Source organism: Barbus barbus (assembly GCF_936440315.1).
Source record: "Barbus barbus genome assembly, chromosome: 8".
Classification (NCBI taxonomy): domain Eukaryota; kingdom Metazoa; phylum Chordata; class Actinopteri; order Cypriniformes; family Cyprinidae; genus Barbus; species Barbus barbus.
The window spans coordinates 28,548,418-28,572,014 of NC_136736.1; the positions used below are offsets into that span (position 1 = coordinate 28,548,418).

The window sequence follows — 23,597 nt, forward strand, 5'->3', positions numbered from 1 at the left end:
GATAAAAAGTAGTTCTGACAGCCAGAAACTGAACTCAAGGGAATGCCGAATATGCAGATTCAATAAAGCTGAATAACCCTGCCATTGTCTTTGATTTCTTGCCATTTCTCAACAAGATATAAATGTAGATGCTCTACTCTTTCCTGGCTGTAGCTCTACTGTAGGATGTACAGTAAAGTAAGTAAGGCCCAGATTTTTGGCAGTAACAACAAAGAACCTTAATATACTATACAATGTTATCATGGGGAACATTTGTAATGCCAGCACCATCATACGATAGTTTTGTCAAATTGGCACTATGATGTATTGCATGGTACAATGATTTATGTACTATGGTATATATGTTAGAATGATTTCTGAAGGATTATGTGACTGAAGTAGTGGCTAAAAGAAATACATTCTAAAATATATTCAAATAGAAAAGTTACTTTAACTTGTAAAACATATTTTGCATATTTTTCTAATTCAATTCATAAGAGACATAAGAGACTTTTTTTTCATGGTACATGAATCGTGTTTGGTGGTATTTTCCTCAGTACTGTATTCACTGTAAAAGACTTTACCAGGGTTGGGAATAATTTATTTATATTGAATCGTTAATTGCCATTTCTTAACAAATGCAAGTCATGTTGCTTACGGAAACATTTTTCCTTTGCCCTTGGAAGTGCTGATTCTTATTCAAATGTATTTTTGGTCGAGATGAGAGTTTTATGCATGTAAGATGTACACAGTGGTTCTCAACTTTCAATTTGGGCTCGTGAGTTTACATTACACATCAAGTGGTGACCCAGTACAATAGTAAAAAAAAATATCTTAAAAAGTTAAATAAAAATGTCCTTTGATAAAAATAATAATAATAATTATTATGAGTACAAATTTATTAGTATTACGGAATTATTAAAAATGCCTCTGCAAACCAGTGGGAAATTTGTGAATGACAGAGAAAATATTCTAGATTAGCCAACACTGTCACTGTAGTAATTGGTAAACGTGACATGCTAATTTATGAGTGCAATTTTCAAGAATCTAATTATGTGGATTGTAATGCCCTCTGGTGGTTGCACAAAATATCCACTTTTTAAAACACTTTCTTTAGTATATTTTATTTGTATTAACCTAATTTCAAAACGAAAACGTATTCTAGAACCGGATCCGCTTATTCTACGACATTCAAGAGCATGTACTTTTTCTCTCTACATTTGAATGAAGTGGGCTGTCAAAAATACACCAAGCCGTTCTTTCATAAACATCTCTGGTGCAGGATGTTTTGGATCCCGCCCACATTTGTGATTGGCTCAGTCATGCCACTTCGGCGTTCGTGATTGGTCCGCTCCGCGCAGCGTCTGCGTCAACCTGCCACAGCGGAAGTGAAAGCTTCAGAAGAAATAGTGGCTAGATAAATAAGCATGTTCGGTATTTTAGTATTGCACATTGTAAATATTTCCTACTAACAAAAATGAATGTTTTTATCTGCGTCGTGTTGTTTCTCGTAAGTGCCGCAGCTGCTAAGAAAAGCGGGGACGATGACTGGGTCCATCTGCCAAATAAATGTGAAGGTAGACTGTGCTAATTTATAATGAATCAATGTTTTGCTTTAAATACAACATAATCGCTTGTGCACTTCCACACTTATTTTCATCGCTTGATAAAATCATTTAAGGCAAACGCAGACACATATTTTACACGATATAATAGGTCTGAGATATGTTATCATACTCAGTGTGTCAATAGCAATCTGCTTATTTGTTTTATAACAGTTGTAAGTCGAAAGAGACCATTTGTTTTTATTTTATTTTATTAATTATTTCTCGTTTTATTATTTAATTATTATAGTTATTCATTTAAAATGTTGCATTGACATACTGGGAAGAAAACAAGGGCGGCAGATTTCCTCTTCACTGGATGTGTCACAAAACCTAGTGTGATGCCTCCCTAGGCTGCATGCTTGGAACCTTGAATGGGTCTGTAATGACAAACAATGCTGTCTATGTAGGCAGCACACTAGGATTTGAGGCACAGCTGCTTTCTGTTCCTCTTCTGGTGCTGAATATGTTCTGTATGTTTTTATAGTGTGCAAATTTCTTAGTATTGAAATGAAGTCTGCATTTGAAGAGACTGGCAAAACAAAAGAAGTGATTGAAACCAACTACCGCTTCCTGGACGATAAAGGTGCACCACCAATCAAATATGTCAAATCGTAAGTCACTTTTTTTTCCTTAATGCAAACTTTGACCATAAAAAGATCATTCATCCAAAAAAGAAAATTCTGTCATTTACTCACCCTCAAGTTTTTCCAAACCTGTATGAATTTCTTTCTCCAGTTGAACACAAAAGAAGATATTTCTTTTGATTCTCTTTTTTAACATTCTTTTGATATTTTGTTAACCAAACAGTTGACGGTAGCTGTTGACTTCCATGCACACCCCCCCCCCCCCATACTATGGAAATCAGTGGCTACTGTCAACTGTTTGGTTAACAACATTCTTCCACTAATTCTAGTCTAGAAATGCAGGAGTACCATGAAGTAATCATGGCATACTGTTTTTGGATGCAGTGTGACTTTTTGCACTTTCTAACATTTTATTAAGCAATGTCCTTTGCTTTTCAGTGATATTCGTTTCATAGAGGTGGTGGAGAATGTTTGCTCAAGGATTATGCAGTACAATCTACACAAAGAGAGAGATGGAAGTAATCGCTTTGCAAAGGTCGGCTATCACTTTTCCTTTTCTTCTACCACATTTGTTTTTGCAGCACTATTTCAGTGATTTAACTTTTTTTGTTTTATGAGTGAAGACATGGAATTGGAATTGATTTAGTGAAGTTGCAATGGCAATTTCATATAATAAATGTAATGTGAAAAATAAGCTTTGAAATTCTAAATGATAATTAGTAATAAATGGATGTATGTAGTATGTACTGTATGCAATTTAGAATTTCAGTCAGATTTTTTTATTTTTTACTATATGCTGTGATGTGTTATACTGCATTACAGCTGGTGAGATCTGATAATTTGTCTTTCTCTGCTCAGGGTATGTCTGAGACATTCTCTACCTTGCATAACCTGGTTAATAAAGGTGTGAAGGTGGTCATGGACATTCCTTATGAACTGTGGAACGAGACCAGTGCAGAAGTGGCAGATCTCAAAAAACAGGTATGTGAGTGACTGAAAAATCTTAGAATTAAAGGCCCGTTCACACCAAGGACGATAACTATAAAGATAACGATAAAGAATCGTTCTCAATATTAAAGAATAATAATAATAAACGATAAAGGCACAGAGAAACGATGTTGTTGGAATCACTTCCAGATCGATTTTTTGATGAACAATACAAACATTGACATCCAATCAGAATTGCTATAACGAGCTCGAGAATTTAAAGTGGCAGACGCACATGCGCTTATGCTGCATTCACATGCTATCGGAATTATGCTGCGTTCGAGTCCTCCTGGGACGTTCGTACTTGCAAGTTGACAAGTCGTTATTATGACATCGGGTGCGTTCAAGTCACTTTGGTTGGAACAAGATGGCGATTGAACTTTTCCACATAAAATTCAATGATTTTTTAAACTCTACATCTATAAAATGATGAATGAAGAATGTGTGTTTTTTTGTGTTTTTATTTCATTCGTGAAGGTGATGCAAACTGAATAATTATATATTCTATTATAATTATACAATAATATAATATTTTGTATGTGTAAATTATAGTTTTATTGTACATTACCAAATTGTTTTTTAAATTAATTTCAACAACATTACTGACGCTGTATAACTTTAGTCTTTGGCTGCGTCCACTGCATCAGACACATTTTTTTCACTGACACGTGACGCCACCAACTCGGAAACTCGGGGCTTAAAGAAAGTTTCCCACTCGTAATAACGACTTTGTGGTGGCGTTCATGTGCGTATGACGTTAATACGATGTATCCGACATGACTTGAACATGTTCACTTGTTCACATGTTCCTCTCTAAGGCCGTTTATGTCCAATTTCCGACTAGGAAGCTGGTATTTACGATAATTCGATAGCAAGTGAATGCAGCATTAGACAATATCTGTTTATTCTAAGCACATGCACGTTTGCCGCTTAAAGCCCCGTTCACACCAAGAATGATAACGATATTAGCGTCCACACCAGCGAACGATATCTGTTTATTCTAAGCGCATGCGCGTCTATCGCTTTAAATTCTCGAGCTCGTTAATATAGCAGGATGGATTCTGATTGGATGTCAATATTTGTTTCGTTCATCAGCTGGTAAAAAAAAAAATCGTTCTAAAAGTGATTCCAACAACATTGTTTCTCTGTGCCTTTATCCTTATAGTTGTGGTGTGGACTCTGCTATTCTTTAATACTGAGAACGAGTTTTAGAACTGTGTCTTTATCATTATAAAAAAAAAATGCATCAGTTTTCACAAAAATATTAATCAAAAAAACTATTTTCAACATTGATAAAAGTTCTTTATGTAATTTTTAAACAATATTGTTTAACTAGTATGCTGTTTTTTTTTCTTGTAAAAATCTGTTTCTTTTTCAGGCTATAACTTTGATTAGCATTGGTTAATGTGAGTGCGAATAAAAACAATGTATGTAAATGCATGTTTGTGCAGTATATGTACAGGTACATGGAAGTATGAGACGTGTGTTTTGTTCCCTCAGTGTGATGTGATGGTAGAGCAGTATGAAGAAGTCATTGAAGACTGGTATAAAGGTAGCCAGGAGGAAGATCTCACTACTTACCTGTGTGAAAAACACGTGCTGAAAGGACAAGACACCGGTAATGTGAAACTAACAGCTGCTTTACTCCGTCACAAACTCTTTTATAACAGTTAAACCACTCTAGACATAATATTATGACTACTTACGGACTAAACCTCTTGATCTCCTTTATCGGCACCAGCTTTAAGAGCTGTTGTTTCTGGGAAGACTTTACAGGAAGCTACTCAAGGCCACAGGAGCAGTAATAGTATAGGGACATTCTTAAAAAAAACTTCTTTTTTTTATCCAAGGAATTAATACATTTTGCTAAGCATATTTTTACAAAGCATATCTGCATATTCTGTCTGCATGTGTGAATGTGCAAGTGTGTTATTTAAGTAAAAACTGTACAAAATGTAAACATATTTATCAAATGTAATACAAAATAAGTAATGAATCCTCAGTAAAAAATACCAGTTGGGTTGTAAATGAACAAATACAAATAATTTGCAGTCTGTCTTCATAAGACCAGCTTGTTGCTTCCTGTCATAAAAGATGAATTTGGCATTGTACTGGCCTTTTTTGCCATTGCTATAGCAACCAATATAGATCTGCCACAAAAAGACATCACTTCCTGAACACGCAGCTCTGATTTGATCACTTGTTGCTAATAACAGTGAGGACAGTCAGTATAAAGATCAGGACTGTGCAAACACATACTTCTGATTCTCTCTGCAGACTGTCTTAAAGAGAACTGGTCTGGGAAAAAGGGAGACACAGCAGCTATCGCAGAGGACAAGAAGAAAAAGAAGGGCAAAAAGAAGAAGGGTAAAGACAGTGAGGATGGGCAGAAAAAGGAGAAGAAGGTGAAGAAGAAGAAGAAGAAAAAATCCAAGCTGACTGACACTGAGACCAGCAAACGGAAAACTGAAGAAGCTGCATACACCTCAGATGAGGAGGAGATCCAGAAGAAAGTTCCTCTTACTCAGGATAAAACTGAACTCTGATTTATTTTATTTTACTTTTTTTTTCTTTTCTTCTGACACTTATCTCCTTGATATCTAAATTTATGACTAATACTGAGATGTACATCGAGTTTTAGTCTATTAGAAGGTAATATTGAGGTCCTCATTCTAGATCACTTGTTACATTTAACTCTAGAAAGCTAAAATCAAATGCCATTTCAAATCCAAAAATGGAAGCTAGACCAATCAAACTATACTGTAGCTCGGATGTTTGCTTGTGTTTGTTCTCATGCTGGGAACATTGTAAACAAGCTGAAATCTTCCTTTCAGGAAAATGTCGGTCTTTGAAGACTCTAGTGTTTTGAATCAATCAAGTTGGCAAGCTTTTGGAATGGATTCTGGAAATCCTTGTGGTTCTCATTTCTATTACTCTGACTCATCTCACTTACCCCCCCCCCCCCCCCCCCCCAAATTTAGTTTAGGTAATAGGTTATGAATTTAGTTAAGCTGTTACTTTTATTTGCCATTGATTTCATAGTTAAAGATCCTTCATAGATTCCCACTAAGGAAATACATGGAGCTTTTTCAGTATTAACATAATTAGGTGGTACAAATTTTAAAAGATGTTTACAAATATCAGATTTTTTTCTGTGTAGGAAAATATTTTTAGGTTTACTTTTATGTGAGGCAACAAATGCATGAAAGATTGTGTTTTCTGATTCAACATAAACTGTGATTTATTTTTCACCCCCCCCCCCCCCTAAATTAATTGTTTAATTGTTATTTCTATTATTCTTTTGCTTTGTTTTTAAGTCTGAAGTTTAAGTTTGAACAGTCTGAAGTTGGCATCTCATAAAGTCTCTAAATTTCCCACATTTCTCATTTCAGTAATACAGATAATGCGAGAAACCCTGAGAAACTACTTGGGACCTTTTCTTTCTTTCTTATCCAAATAAGGGTGTACCATTTTTCTTGATATGTTCATATTTGTTTTTGCATTTTCTGTGTTTATGTGTGCGATGTCACTTACAGGGAATGTTTGAGTTACATTTTTATTTAATATTTTCTTCAGCCGTAGTTACTTAAGCAGTTTATCTGATATCAGGCTTCGCTATTTCCAAAAGCTGTGTATGTGTGTGTGTGTGTGAGCTCATGCAGGTGTTAGTATGCCTATTCTGATAACTGTTGTTTGGAGTGTATGCAAGTTATTGACCTGAGGTTGAACTGTATATGCAAATGTTGTAAATGGAGGAACATGTGCAGGGTTTTGTGTTTCTTGGCAGCAGCTCATTAGCTGAGGCTTTTGATAAGTGTTTTTTGTGAGGTGTAGACTGATGAATAAAGAAATTAAATTAACAAGAACTCTTGGGCTGATTTTTTAAAAAACAAAACAAAACAAAAAAAAACGTCAGAAGGAAATGTTTTTAAATGGTAGTTGTCCAAGCTTCACCACAAGGGGGTGGTAACGCCGAGAAAGAAGAACAAATCCTTGCTTGATGTGAGATTGTAGTCAAGTTTTATTCGAGTGTGCACGTGTCGCTGGGTCGTTCTGTTCTGTATGATTTTTTAGTTTGTTGCTATATATATATATATATATATATATATACTGCATAAGGTGTAAACATTGTATTTAAAACTAACTGTTGGTAACTTGTTTTATTTGAACAGTGTTATGCACTGCTATACTTATTTATATCCATTAACATTTCTTTCTCATTTTTATTAGAATTAATGTGGATAAACGACATGCTGCAAGTCTACCAATGCTCTTCAGACGGATATAAATAACGTTGTGTTATGAAGAGGCTTCAGCATTGCTCCGTCTGTCACGAGGCCTGTTTATCAGTAAGTGACCCTGCTGCAGTGCAGAAGGCTTTGTCTGCATTTCCACTTCTCAATGTCACATTCCTCTTCTGTTATGTTTGAGCAATCTGTATTATTTGCCCTTCAGTATTGGAGCAAATGGCTATTCACTTGCACAAACACATCTCAATGAATAATTCACAAAAACAAACATCTTGCACCCAGGCTAAAACCTTTTCATTTTTGCTATCAGTAAGACTGGGAGATTCTTCCTATGGCAGATGGAGAAAATCGAGAATTTGATTGTTCTCTAATCTCCGAGAATAAAAATGCAGTCTGAAATTGAAATATTGATCTTTTACATTGCAATCACCTGGTATATTACACGAGAGACAGTAGCCTATGTGTGAGCAAGAATATGAATCTCTCTTCTCTGGGTCTGGGCCTTTGTTTTGTGTCTGTTTATTTTTTATGTTTCCAGTTTTCAGTGTTTGACCATGTCTGGCTATATGAAATCATTTATACGCCCCTGCATGGTTTCCCCTGGATATGGTGCCCAAATAATAATTAATTTCTCTCTTTACCACATTTGAAATCATACATCATCCTTTTTGAATATCTGTTTAACTGATGTAGAATATATATTAATTTTGTTTATTGAACTAATTTAAACCTTTTTTAATGTTAACATTTAATTTTAAAGAATTGAGGGCCTTTTTACCCTATTCTTGCCAGAAGTTTATTAATATGTTTAATGCAGATGTTTACTTAAAATGAATACATTACAAACACTACTGAGTGATAAAGACATAATTTTATAATACAAATGAAAAAATGTTTGCGTATGTACAGTCAGTACTATTTGATATATATACATACCATTCAAGATTTAAAAATAAAAAGTAAAAAAGAAGGAAATTAATAGTTTTATTCAGCAATGATGCATTAATCAAGAGACAATAAAAAAGTCACTAAAATGTAATTAAGTGCCACAAAAAATGATGATTATAAAATAATATAAGAAATATTTCTTGAGTATTAAATCATCATATTATAGTGATAGTGACTAGGATGAAAATTCATCTTTGCCATCACAGGAATAAATTACTATTAATTTAAAATATATTCAAAACTTTAAATTGTTATAATATTTCACAAGATTCTTTTTTTTCATGTATTTGTAATAAATTTATAACCTTTATAAATGTATAACCTTTACAGCCTTTATAACGCTTGATTAAAAAAAAAAAAAAACATTCAAAAATCATACCAACCCCAAACTGGAATGGTAGTGTAGGACTATAAATAAATATGTTAGTTAGGCCTAGATTTTTCTTGGATCATCTGAAACCATAATTTAAAGAAACATTCTCATTCTTCTACACAGTGTAAATCAAAAGAGTGAAACATTGGTCATTTTAGATGAGGAAAAACATCCTCTGTTATCTTCAGATGTCAAGTAAAAAGTTATTCACAAGTTCAATGACTTAATCATGGTTTAATAATTTCCTTTCCAAGCGTTGCCTCCCTTTCCATCCCATCATGCCCTAATATGGGAATCTAGTTAAACAAACATTTTTTCATGTCTTATTTAAGCTTTTTCCTCAAAATGTGTCTTTATTTGAAGGTTGTGGTGCATGAAATGGGTCTATAACTCACTGAAGACAACAAGCTTCTTCAAATCACATTAAAAAAAATCTGGGCTGCCTTTTTTATGAGAAACAAAATAAACTCATGTTTCTATTGTGAATATTATGGGCATATCAGTCAATCAGTGCGTATGACTATCTATAGTCATAGTCGCACCACCCTGAGAAAACAGCAGCCACCCTCAATGCATCCTGGGAATAATCTGACATAGGCACATTTCTGTTTACCCCGCTCGAGGCAATTGAAAGAGCCCACAACTTGTCTCATCATTTTAAAGAAAATATCAAAACAATTTTCTGTATTGGTCTGCAGTTGTAAACAAATGTTTTGAAGTGTATTATTAGAGTATGTTTCACACACAAAAAAAAGAAGTTTTTTTTCAGGTTTTTTTGCTTCAGAATTTAATGTTTAATGCATGCCGTTTCTTTGTAATAATTTGTTAATGCTCGCACAATATCCTGTATGCAGTTCCTTTAATGCAGAGACTCAAAACTTGTGTACAGCTAAAATAATATATTTCCCAGGATGTTGAACTGAACTGAATACACAAACAAACGCAACAGTCTTCTTCAAGTTTACAAGTACTGATATATTTCTCACAAAACAATCCCAGCAAAGCAGATGCCATTTATGAATCCTAAACACATATGTTTATCTTCCGCTCCTATCTTTTGCTAGCTGTAGTTTTGAAACCACACTTTTCCCACGTTCCCAAATGGCCATTTCCCATTTTTAGGGAGCAATTCCAAATCAGAGTAAATTGTTTTCAAATCTATTTATGGTCCCCACAGATTTATGGTCTCGGGTGATATTCCTAAAGTATGCAAAAGAAAAATATTACAAATCCATGTTACAGTACTGTACTTTGAGTCATGATACCCTTGTTTGAATATCATACAGCTGGAGCTGTTGGAGTGCTGTTTTAGACTAGAAATATCAGAACAATACTTAGCTTGTGTCTGGCCACGAGAAGACCACAAACTGAATGTTAATGAGGACTTTGATACGTGTCAGTAAAGGCCGATATGTAGCAGCGGAGGCATTTAAGCACTAATGGGGTCTCATTTGCATGACCTGAATCGATAGGATTGTTTGATGGCTTTAGCTTCATCAGGAACGCTATTGACGACAAGGTGACCGGTGACATGAGCATCGCTTTGTTTATTTGTGTTGTTGGTTCATTCTGGTGCACAAAATGGTGACAGACATCGATCTAGACCTTTCAAGACATCATTTAGCATTCGAATGCCTATAGGATGGATGGCTCATCCTGACAACACCAGCAGGGAATTCTGTTCTGCGGGAAGTCTGTTTTCCTCTTTAAGTAACTCACAGACTAAATAAAGACTCGTGTGTTGGGGAAAATGCCAAATGCATAAGAAAATATCCTCTGCGGCCTTAGTGTCTAGTTTTAGCTTATGCTAAAATGGTTAGTGAATCAAATTGCTGTAAATGCTTGAGAACAGGAAACCACATCAACAATATCCATGTTCTCCTTTGAATAATGAGGGTGAAATTTTCTTTGACTTTGACATTTTGAATGAGTGAGGTGGTGGTAATACTGCATTTCTCATTAGGAAAGATTCAAACACATTCGGTAGTTTTTCTTTCTGAAAGCCAATAAAATAATGGAAGGTCTTACAAAGAAAACTCCCACATAAGGTTGCTCAAACTGAAGAACAGGTGAACATTTTAAACAGTATTAAGAAGCTAAACTGACCTACAAAGATAGATAAATGGACTGTAGAACCAGAAGATGGACATACAAGAGAAAAGCAATGAAATGTAAGATTCCACACTCTTTAGAGTCTTTAAACAAGAATGAAACGCAAGCCAGATGCATCTATTTTCCTCCTTTTTTTTTTTTACATTTTCCTCAGCCTGTCCTGAGGGCATTAGACTGTAGGTCACGGTCCTGAAGGGATAATGCCAAAACAGCATCCAGTTGCTTCAAAACAAGTAACAGTACACCAACAGTGCTCTCCACAGAGCTTAATTGGAATTAAGCACAATGAATGTAGATAAAACAACAGTCGAGGATTCTGGAATGTTGTGTGGATGGAGCATTTGATTGGGTCAAAGAGAAGATCTTCGCCAATGTAGCTCACTGCATAAAACCTTGGAGTCCTCTCTTCAGCATTCGGAAAGTGTGTGATGTGGAGAACATCCTTGTCCACCTCTTCTTAGTACATTATTGGATTTTTTGTGTATGTTCTGCTTTCTGTAAGAAAGAAAAACAACAGGAAGGTTTGAGACCAATAAACCACAGGTTAAATTACATCAGTATGGGAAAATTTTTTACCCGTCTAATGTAAATTTAAAGACTGATAAATATAAAAATTAAACGCCTGAAATCTTGACAACTTTCAATTTTAATTCAACAATTATTTAAGTATGTGTAATAGTTTTAAACTTCTCTGGGCTATATAGTGGGACTTATATATTTAATAAAGGTTTTACAATTTCTAAAAGTTTGGGGTCAGTAAAATACTGATTGATTGATTAGTGCAGGGGTGCCCATACTTCTATGCAGTAAGGATGCATTCAATTGAAGAAAAGTGACAAAGACAAATGTATTCATTTCAAATAAATGCTGTTCTTTTGAACTTTCTATTCATCAAAGAATCCTGAAAAGAAATGTATGATGTTTTCCACATATTCCACAAATTACTGAAAACTGGAGTAATTCAGCTTTTCCATCACATGATTTAATTAATTACATTTTATAATAGAACACAAAATAATATTTGACAATATTACTGTTTTACTTTATTTTAATCAAATAAGTACAGCCTTAAAAAAAAAAAAGTGAAGTGATATGTGGCCAAGTATGGTGACCCACGTTCGGAATTTGTGCTCTGCATTTAACCCATGCTAAAAGTGCACACACACAGCAGTGAACACACACACCCGGAGCAGTGGGCAGCCATTTATGCTGCAGCGCCCAGGGAGCAGTTGGGGGTTCGGTGCCTTGGTATTGAGGGTGGAGAGAGCGCTGTATATTGACTCCCCCCACCTACAATTCCTGCCGGACCTGAGACTCAAACTGGCGACCTTTGGGTTACAAGTCCGACTCTCTATTCATTAGGCCACAACTGACCCATTGGTGAGCATAAGAGACTTGTTTCAAAAAGTGTAAAAAAATAAATAAAATACCAACCCCAAACTTTGGAACGGTAACAAAATTATCAAAAATCAAATGAACTCAGGTTTATTTTTTTAGTAAGTTTAGAGACATGAAAGTGTATTTTTATGTAAGTTCATAAAGGTGGGCCTAGCGTTTGATCTACATAACTGAAATATAAGACATAGATAATAAAAATAAATAAATACTTCTATTTCTAAAATTTTATATATAATTTCAATTGCCCCTTTTCTCTAAAATAGTCCATTTTTGCACGTCATGGAAAAAAGACATTAGACAATAAATGAACACCTCCAGTCCAGTGCTGTGCCAACGTGTACCAGATTTTCTCGTCATTAGGGAGCCATTTTAATAAAATTAACACAAGGTGTAATTCAAGTAATTTATCATGTAGCTTTAGCTGTCTCACGGAGGGGGAGAGAGCGAGAACGGCCAGCTGCAGAAACAGATAAACGGGTGGAAGGGCGGCACTGGAATATTCATGCGGTGAGGCTTTGCTTACACAGGAAACTTGCAATTAGTCCCCAGTCTTTTGATTCATCTATGTGTTTATTTGCTAATGGCTTCACTCTGAGACAGAGGGAGCCGATGATCTCATCTGTTTGGAGGACACAGGCGAGTGACACACGGTGTTGCTGAGAAAGACTGATGGGAAGGGGAATCGAGGTCAAGACAACAAATCTGAATAAGCCACAGCTGAAACTGCACATCCATATACATACATACTGTATACATGAGTGTGTTTTGTGCAAGGACCTTTTTTTTTTAGGTTAATACTTTCATTCAGCAAGAATGCATTATATTGATTAAAAATTACAGTAAGAATTTTTTTTTACATAGTTACAAAAACTGTATATTTCAAATAAATGCTGTTCTTTTATCTATTTATCAAAGAATCCTGAAAAAAGTTTCCACAAAAATTGTAAGCAGAAAAACTGGTTTCAGCATTGTCAATAATAATAATAAAAAAAATTCTTGAGCATTTCATGTGACACTGAAGTAATGATGCTGAAAATTCAGCTTTGCCATCACAGGAATAAACTACACTTTATTGTTTTTATTTGACATTTTATTGTTTGTATTTCAGTAACTGTATATTTAATCAAATAAATGCAGCCTTGGCAAGCAGAGGAGAACATAAAATGTGTGGAATATTAGTGTATCAAAAATTAATACTAAATTAGTTCATTTAGTTCAGTCACACTATTTCAGTTTTATTTTTATATATGTTAATGAAACAGACATATTGTTAACATTTAATATGTTTAAAATACTACATAATTAAAATAATAAAATAAAATGCAATTAATAAAAAAATCATAGTATTACTGTTTTTGCGATCAAATAAATGCAACTTTTTTACTGTTCTTTTGCCCTCTGTATATTATGTTTTTTAATTTGTTTTTATACACAATTTACATTGTGTGTGTATATATATATATATATATATATATATATATATATATATATATATATATATATATATTAAGTATATACTTAATATATATTTCTATGAAAAGAGGCCAGTTCTATTAAATATGTAGGTTTCTATTAAATTTAATACCTTGTAACAAGCGGTTGTCCTCCGGGCTTCTGCATCGCTCCGTCTCCATGTCCAGACTGATTGGATCTGTGTTAACAGACAGCGACAGCTGACAAAGCCTGCTGAAAGACTATCGGCCTAAATGCAACTCTCTGAGTGTGTGTGAGAGCGTCTCACCGTGTGTGAGAGCGCCAGATGAGGTGGCCTGCTGTAAGGCCTGCTCGATCTGCCCTCTCCGCTTGGACTCATATTCCAGCGCCTCCTGTAACCTCCTCTTTGCCTTCTTCTCCTTCTTTAGTCGCCTCTGAATGGTGGCTGGAAGAGAAAATATCCATGCGTAAACATAAAATGGAAATAGACGATTTCTGTTTTTTCCGTTTTCCAATATGTATTAGAACGCAACATTTTACCTCGACTGTGTAACTCAGAGGTGAGTTGTCTCTCTAGACTCTCTCTCATCTCTCTCTCTCTATACAGCTCCATCTTGAGCTCTCTCCTCTCCTGCTGAAGCTGTTTCTCCTGCAGATGGGCGTTCTCCAAAGCCACCTTTAGCAGACCCTGCAACACATGTCCACATGTAATTGATGCTGAACGTGTGCGTGTGTGTGTCTGTTGCATTTCTTCATGGCCATACCTGGACATTAGTGAGCAGTGTCTCAACGGAGGAGAGGCCATCTGTGAAAAGAAGGGAAGCAGGGAAGCCAGAGGACAATGATTGAGTTTGGACCTTCTCAAAGATTGTTGGTTTCACTGCATTTTGTTCAACTGTAAAATAATAAACACAAAGGGATGAATTCAACTGATCAACTGACTGTTAAAAGAATAGTTTAGCTATGAATTCAAATTCTGTCATTTACTCAATGTTATACAGGGTTATTAGTTTACCAAAACTAAAATCATAAAAAAAAAATTACTTGAAATGAAGCGTTACATAAAATTGCAGTTAGTTGGCAAGGAAACATTTATCATTTTCATTTAGTTTTTACAAATTTTTTTTACTTAAATTTAAACTTAAACTGACAAAATTAATAATATATTTTTTAAATGTCTATATAGTTTTTTAAATTTTAAGAAAATATTAAAATAAAATAATTATAAACAAAAACTATACTAGCGTGTCAATGACACTAAAATAACACTGGCCTCAGATGTGATTTATTGTAAGCTGCAAAGGAGGGTAAGATTTTCAGCAAATCATTTTTTCTTTTTGAAGAATATGCTTAATATATAGTTATAATTTCAATTACATCAGTTAATAAATCTACAGAAAATCCCTGTTCTTTTAGCTTTTGGTTCTTTTTTTGAGAGGGCATTTGGTTTTTTAATGTTTTTGAAAGTTAATTGTTTATGCTCACCAAGGCAGCATTCATTTGATTAACAATGCAATAAAAACAGTAATGTTATGAAATATTATTATTTATAATAACTGTTTTAATAATATATAGCAATTTAATTTATTCATGTAATGGCAGAGCTGAATTTTCAGCCGCCATTATTCCAGTCTTCAGAAAGTTCAAAACAACAGCATTTATTTATAATATAATTTATTGTAACATAAAAAAATATTAATTTATTAAAAAAAACTCACTGAACCTAAATTTTACAACAGTAGAATCTGTATGTCGATTTATGCTTTTTATACATTTGCTAGTAGAGGATGAAGCAAGGCATGAGCATATTATTTTAATTGTTTTGAGATTACTTGTATATAAAAACTAGAATATCCCATTACAACATACAACATACCATTACATCACCCAACTAAACGCAATGCAATATAGTGGCTCTGTGCAATAATTGAACTATGATGAGAGCAGAAGAGGTCAGAGGAGAGGCTTTTATGTAATGTTATGTTATATTCAATTTTATTTTTTTTATTAAATTTCGTGTATGTTGAGGAAACTCACCCCTATCGTTGGAAAGTCTGCTCATATGCAGAGTTGAGTCTGTCTCACTTTGTTCATCATGAACATCATATGCTACAGAGAGAGAAAGAGATATATAAAGACAGCAGATAAATGAAACAAGAAGTTTCAGAGTAGCACAGACTATTGCCAACATATATTGCTTTGTGCTGTTATTGTGTGTGCAGCAGAATCATTGCAAGCCTTGTTGATTAGTTTAAAATGTTTTCCTCAATGTAAATCATATAATGCTGTTTTCTATGGACATTATATGTAAGATATTTTGAAACAACAGTAATATCACACTTCAAGATGAAGATGCTAACCACAGTAACTGGGTCTCTGTATATACACTAACATTCAGAAACCACATTTTGTATAGCACATTGTGTTTGATAAGGTGTTCCAACTAGACTACAGGCCAATGACAGGCTTATGTTCAATTATATCTAAATAAAATAAACAATCGGCTACGATTGATGGCTTCTAATGCTACTGTCTGTATTTTTTTTACTCATATGCCACAATAATGCATTTGAATTACACTACCGTCCAAAAGTTTGGGGGGGAGTAAGATTTTTAATGCTTTTTGTGCAAACCATTGTACATTTTTTTTAGGATTCTTTGATTCCAACACTATTTACTTGAAATAGAAATGGAGTGTCTATTTGCACTAAATGCAAATATCCCGCGTTGTTAGCAGAGGCTCCGCTCACCAACGTGTGGTTGGGTTAGACAACATTACAAAAGACTGCTGTCAAAGACAAGGTCCAGTGGCGTAAGTGGTCAAATGCGTAGTGCAGACTTTTTGACATGATTGACCTGAATTCAAATGTCCCTTCCACATCTCATATCACACGGAAAGGCATTTATTTAAAAAAAAAAAAAATAAGGAAAATAATCAAAAAGTTCAAAATGAAGTATTTAGTAGGGTTAGGGTTAGTGCTTTATTGTCCCAATAAGTCAGCATCCATTTAATAATTTTAATTAAACTTATGTTTTATTGTGAATATATTGTGTAAATTATAAGTTATTATTGCATACTGTTTTATAATGTACTACAATAATGAGGTGCAGATATTTGACACTATTTGCAATTAGTAGTATAAATAACAGAAAATGCTGCTATATTTACATAGTGTAAATAAAAGCTATGACTATTTCTATTGCTAAGAAAATGCTATTTTCGCTTAGTGTAAATGGCATCTAATTGAAAATTGCTGCTGCCAAATAGAAATATTTTGTATCCCTTTAAATATCTGTACTGTCAATTTTGGTCAAATTAATGCATCCATAAAAAATAACAAACATTTTTTTTAATTACCCCAAACCTTTAGTGCATATTCATTTGTGAGATTCCCTTAGCAGAGATTGAGGATCGTTTAATTAATAACTGTAATTAATGACATGTTATGTCATTAATTCAACTGACAGCCTGAATATGCAAACTTACCTGTTTTTTGAGGAGAGTGTGTGTAAGGCTGCGTGGGGCTGCTGGGAACTGAACTGGTTTGTTGAGGTGAGGGTTCTGTTTTCTGAAGAACATTCCCGTCTATGGATGGTGTAAGAGAGGGGCTCTCATCAAAACACTCCTGCTGAAATGAAAAAGAGAGACTTCAGTCTTGCAAACCTATATAAACACTCCCCACATGACAACGTCTTCATTGGCCCAGTTCATCTGAAATCCAACAGAATCAGGTTGCTTTGAGGTTCATATCATCATTAAAGGTCCTTGCACACCGAGTCCAAAATTTTCGTATGGATGCAAAATTGCAGAAAATGCTTGCTATGGATGCAAAAATGCAGAAAATCGAACCTGATCTGAATTTTTTTATGACAGACGAATGTTTCGGAGGCAGTGTGTAAACGTGCTTGACACAACATTAGGTCATATTTATTTTTTAACGTGCAAAAAAATCTCAGTGTGCAACGGCCTTAAGGTTTTTCAAATTCAGATTTGTGGCAAAGCTAGTAAGTTATGAAAGCTTGTTTCAGCCACAGGATGAATTGTCACATTTTACTCACAATTCTGCATTTGTATCTCGCAATTGTGAATTATTTTTGTAAATAATTACGATATAACTCTTAATTGCAAAATTTTTAACTTGCAATTCTGAGAAGAAAAGTAAAAACAATTACCTTTTAAACTGATTTGCAAGATGTAAGCTCAGAATTCTGAGGGGAGAAAAAAACTAAAAAAAAAATGCAGGATGTAAACTCAGAATTCCTAAAAATTTAATTTGCTAGAAAAAAAAATTAATTGTGAGATAATTATTATTTTTTTTAATTACGTAGCAGAAACAAGCTTCTATACTAAGCTGTGATGTGGAACATGGTTAACAACCTAAAACAGGTCTCAAGCTACCTGACCTTACCTAAAGCAGTTTACACCCCTTTGGATCAAGTGGACCAGAAAATTGCCTTAAATGACTCGAAATAAATAAAACTCAAGCTAGAATTGTGTGAACAGTCCCTGATGACCTTGCAGCAAAAGAGCTGTGTGTTTTAGTATCTGGTGTGTACAGTATGTCCTACCTTGATGGCAGATGTCTGCCTGGAGACGGGGCTGTGCACCTGTGCACTGGCAACCATGTTGGCAATTGTATTAAGGTGGTTCATCTGGTTCATTGCCATGGCAACAGAGGCGGGAGGAAGTCCAACAGGAAGCAGGGGATGGGGCATCATCATGAAGGGCAGGTCCAGTCCTACGAGAAGAAGAAAGAATCATGGAATAACTGCTTAAATTTAGGCCTGTTTATCACACAAATCTATATGGCTTCAGATTAGACCTGAAAATTTGTCATATGGACTACTTTTAATAAGCTTGAATTCTCCAATCCCTATTAATTGGCCCAGTCATTGAAAATAGAAAGTCAAAAAGGTTTGAAACGACAAAAGGGCGAGAAGCTACAGGCAGAATTGTTATTTTATATTGAATGATCTCTTTAAATACATCAGGGTGTGAAAGTGAATGGTTAATTCTCACTGTTGGCCAGTAGATGGGTGTGTTGGAGAGAGTTGAGCTGAGAGTTGTTCAAGATGTGCTGTGTTTTCTCTGAAGCAGGAGATGAATGCTTCTCTTTCTCCCAGGACAAAGCGCTAAATCCTGTTTAATCATAAAAGAATATGAAATAGTGAAAAGAAATATTCGCAATATTGGTAGTCAGGTAGTTACTTTAAAACATAGCTAACATAACATAGCTTTTATATTTGAACACATATTCATATTGTATTCATATATTTTGCTAAGTTTTTTTAAGTTACATATAGTTTTCATTTTTATTGATTTCCATATTAATATATAGATTTGTATATGTGCCGTATGTAATTTTTTTTATCAATTCAGATTCACAGATAGTTTAGTTTAATTCATTGATTCTAGCTGATTGAAGCTAGTCTAAACTATAGTATGACTAAGCAAAGCATAAAAGATACGTTTAAATCTATTAAAATACACAAATATAACAATATATAGAATTTAGTAACATGGGTAAAATATACATATATACATAAACTGTATTTAGAAATATATTTATGTTTTGATTTTTATAAGCGACTTTAAACTTCATACTGACACCTACTCGTGTGGATGTTACTGCAGAACTATCACAAGCATTCTTGAAACCCCAAATAACTAGGCCTATGACTAAAGTTTGTTAAAAGTACTATTCAATGCTTTTGGTTAGCTTTGAGTGCACATTTAACCACATACTGTACACATTGACACACAAATATGCTTAGACAAATTAACTTTGAATGGAATCCCCCAAATAAGTGAGCAGAATACTATAGAATGGGCATCTCATTAGTTTAAATGAAAAAAGGAAACAATAAAATGTAAGTTGCCCAGAGACCAGCAGCAACAATGAACTGAACTGATAATCTATCATCAGCATTCATGTCAGTGCCATTGGGAGCAGATGGTGTTTAGGTGGCAGATTTGTGGCGAAGGAATCAATGATAGCGCAGGATGAAGTCGATCCCCCTAAGAATATCACATGCTCCAACCAATAAGGTCTTCACACGACTGGACAAAAATAACCTGATTAAAAACAATAAGCTCCCTCATTACGACACAACCCAACACTGCAGATACATTACAACACCACGGCAGCTTCGCAACCTGGGCCCTTCACCATGATATAAATACTGTACAATAGAGCGGCCATCTGTGCGACAATCTGCACGTCCGTGGAAATCAAGACTAGTGTCAACACAAGCTCACATATCTTGTGGGACTGGAGTTCTAACGTAAGTGAGAGGGCGCTAATTCACAGTAATCAGACAGATGAAGATGGATGAGAGGAGGGAAAGCAAGAGCAACCAGAGACAACAAGAGCTGCAGCTGTGCTGCGAAACACACTAAAACAAACACAAACATGCACACGTACACACACGTGCATACCATATATTCTCCCGTGTCAAGTACTCAAATAGAAACGGCTTTCAGCTTTTGGTCGGATGTCTAGAACAGCTTGTTTTGGATGACTGACATTCTGAAAGGAGCTGGTGTAAAGAGAAATACACTGTAAAATGGTTTTTGAAAAAACATAAATTCAATGAATTACTTGCAGTTTTCTGTAATTATGTGAAATTTACAAGTCATTTCTGAGTAAAAGAAAACTGTCTGAGTTGCTTCTACAACCATTTTTATTTTCAGTGTATGATGGCAGACCTTTCTGCGAAATGTCAACAAAATCAATATTTTCTTTTTTAATAAACATTCCTGGTCTTATTATGTGTGGTTCATAAGTGCATGTTATTCAAGATACCTATTATTTTGGGCTTGTAATTTTAGACAGATCATTTTCATAATGAAATAGTCCAAAAGTCCATTACATTACAAAAAAAGGCGATGCTAGAAGAATCATTTTTGGTTCCACAAAGAACCATTCAGTCAAAGGTTCTTTAAAGAACCATCTCTTTCTTACCTTTGTATAATATGAAGAACCTTCTTTCGCCACAAAGAACCTTTTGTGAAACAGAAAGGTTCTTCGGATGTTAAAGGTTCTTTATGGAACCATTTAGACAAAAAAAGATTCTTCTATGGCATCGTTAAGCGCCTTTATTTTTAAGAGTGTACAGGGACAGATTAGTTATTAATGAAGACTTGTTTTATGTGGTTCCTTGCACACTACTATTTTATGACAGTAAACACGCTTTTACCAAAAGCATGATTTGTAAACTAATAAATTTTGATGTTTGGGTCACATAACCAGCTCTTTTTTGATGTGGTAAACTTGCTCGGTAGCTCACCTGGTAAAGCACTGCATTTTTGATGTGGACCAATCAAGTATTAGTCCAATGAGCCACGAGACTTGATAAAACAGCTCAAAGATGCAAAGATTTGTAGAAGCAAGCTAAAATGGCATTGATGCTTCAGGAAATGTGATTTTCTCTCACATTTATTTCATTAACACTATAGGTTAGGTAGAGTGTATGCGCTGTTATGAGAAAAAAATGAGCCATGATGACAAAGACAAAACTGTCTCATAAAAATGGTTATTGCTCACTTTTGAGTATTTTTGGCCAGTAATTAATTACAGTAATTTGTATCCCAGTAATTAATAAACACCAGATGGTCAGCTTGTCTAGATTGTTTGATCAAGTGAAAAATGCTTTAAAAGTCAGCTAGAAGAGATTTGTGTGTTTCTACATGTTTGCTCTCACCAAAACAAACACACACATTGGCTGCACAAAAAAAAAAAACTACTGATTTAAACAGCATCTTAAAAATGAGGGCAACTTCAAACAGACAAGATGAGAGAGAAAGGAGGTGGATGAGTGAATATACAAAAATGCTGACCATATGCTCAGAGGGAAAGAGGGGCAAACAGATAATGTGTGCGTTACACTATACACGAGTTCCCTGCTAAGCGCACGCGGACGTGAAAACAAGCACACATGTGCTAGCACCCGTATGCAGGCACACAGCGTACACCTGCTTCTGTTAACGCAGGCAATCACCCGTATGACAGGTTTCGGCCATCTTGTTAAATAATGCATGGAATTTTTCTTTCAACTTGTCAAGGCAAGGGAAAAAAAGTATCTCTCACTGCTTCACTCCGCTCTTCTGATGTCATCCTTGATGCTGATTTTCCTTGACTGCATTCCATCTTTCTGATGAAGGCCGTTTTTTTCTACTCTCCTAAATTCTGCTTGTCCACAGCTGTTCTCTCTAGGAATGCTGGGCTCTCTTCCTCCTAAACTCTTGTGAGAATGGCTTTTGAAGTCCATATTATTTGTGTTAGTTTTAGATTTTATGTGATGCCTAAAAAAATCTGTCTAGCAAATACTGCTGAGTGCAAACACTAACATAAGTGAAATGTTCCTTTTTGTTGTTTGAACTTTCTATTGATCAGAGAATCCTTAAAAGAAATATACACCAAATAAAATATAAAGCAGCAGCACACATTGACAATAACAAGAAATATCAGCATATTAGAATGATTTCTGAAGGATCATGTGACAAAATATATTAAAATAGAACACATTATTTTAAATTGTAATAATATTTAATAATATTACTGTTTTTAATGGTGTATAATTACATATTTTATTTTTATTAATCATATATATATATATATATAATTTTATTATTTTGTGTATTATATTTTTTGTGTATTATACTTTCATATTTCGTTTTATTTTTATATGTTGCATTTGCTATCATAAAAACATAATAAATATAAATATGAATATAAATCATATAAATATAGAGAAAATATTTTTTTAAATAAAGTTAAATAAATAAGTTAAATCAGAAAAGCCACAAGGCATATCAGTTGCACACTTTTTAAATACTTTGCATCATCCACACATTTTGTTTCTACTTATGCATGTACACACAACACTACTGTAGAAATGTAACGTTATCCATTTACGCATTTTTTAATTTTGCTTGGCTTGTATGCACACACACACACACACACACACACATGCACCCCTGCAGCAAATGTCTTTTTTCATCTCTAGAGCTTGTGTACGATTAACTATTCTTCTGTCTGTTGTTGGTCTTCTCTAAATGCACAGTCAGGCAGCAGTCATTAATGTCACCATTAGTCTCTGTAAACCAAGCACAACCCTGCAACATGGGCCCCCTGAGCGAGCTCCATGATGGGGCTCATTTCACCCAAAAGGCCCAGGTTACTATTGCAAGGCCATCTGTCTGGCACATCTACAGATTGCACTTTAAACAAGCTGCCTTAAAGGAACACAAACACACATTAACAAACAAATCGTGTATGCACAAGCCCTGTACCTGTATTAGTGTTGAGCTCATCTGAATTGAATTCTGAGCCGTTGTGGGTCTTGTGTAGATTCATCATCATCTTCTGTATCTTCAAAGCTTCAGCCATGGCAGCTGTTGTTAGACCTGCAATACATTCAAGAACAATCACAAACACAAACAACTGTGAACACGCACAAAACACTCCATATCTCACTGGTTTCTATACAGCAATGGAGTAATCAAATGGAGACACACCTTCAACTCACATGTCTCCTCAACAGTATTATTAAAGATATCAACAATCTCAAATCTCAATCCCAAACTGAGCTCAAATTTGCCATGATTTTCTCTAATCAAACGCTAAAAATCATTTTCCATCCAAATCTATTATGTAGATATAAACTATAGGTGAAAAGTTTGAGATAATAATTATTTTGAAGGAAGTGTCTTATGTTCACCAAGGCTGCATTTATTTGATCAAAAAATGTGAAAAGAGTCATTTATTTGAAAAGAGTTTTTGTTTCTTAACATGTTTGTGGAAACTGTGATACACTACTACTCAAAAGTTTGACGGTAAGTAACATTAAAAAAAAAGAAAAGAAAGGCTGATCAAAAGTGACAGTAAAAATCAATTGTTACAATTATTTCTATTTCGGGTAT

General features: G+C 34.6%; 2 protein-coding genes across 4 annotated transcripts in view; one reads left to right on the top strand and one right to left on the bottom strand.

Annotated features, from left to right (window-relative positions):
• The first annotated feature begins 1,336 nt into the window (after positions 1-1,336).
• Positions 1,337-7,017, top strand: LOC306873863 (protein canopy homolog 3). The gene is made up of 6 exons (XM_079423377.1): positions 1,337-1,556; positions 2,071-2,197; positions 2,609-2,705; positions 3,029-3,151; positions 4,658-4,775; positions 5,435-7,017. The coding sequence occupies exons 1-6, from the start codon at positions 1,457-1,459 to the stop codon at positions 5,701-5,703; spliced, it is 834 nt and encodes a 277-aa protein (XP_079279503.1). The 5' UTR covers positions 1,337-1,456; the 3' UTR covers positions 5,704-7,017.
• Positions 7,018-9,398: 2,381 nt separating this feature from the next.
• LOC306873855 (dachshund homolog 1-like) overlaps positions 9,399-23,597 on the bottom strand; it is a 45,282-nt gene continuing 31,083 nt past the window's right edge. The window contains exons 3-12 of one of the 3 annotated variants that reach the window (XM_079423365.1): positions 22,968-23,081; positions 18,693-18,812; positions 18,242-18,411; positions 17,160-17,301; positions 15,710-15,781; positions 14,437-14,567; positions 14,213-14,360; positions 13,980-14,117; positions 13,824-13,889; positions 9,399-11,335 (exon numbers count right to left, since the gene is read on the bottom strand). In XM_079423365.1, coding sequence (XP_079279491.1) covers positions 11,298-11,335; positions 13,824-13,889; positions 13,980-14,117; positions 14,213-14,360; positions 14,437-14,567; positions 15,710-15,781; positions 17,160-17,301; positions 18,242-18,411; positions 18,693-18,812; positions 22,968-23,081 — 1,139 coding nt within the window. In that variant the 3' untranslated portion in view covers positions 9,399-11,297. The remainder of the gene's footprint in view (positions 11,336-13,823; positions 13,890-13,979; positions 14,118-14,212; positions 14,361-14,436; positions 14,568-15,709; positions 15,782-17,159; positions 17,302-18,241; positions 18,412-18,692; positions 18,813-22,967; positions 23,082-23,597) is intronic. The other 2 variants (XM_079423366.1, XM_079423367.1) reach the window with 2 other exon arrangements.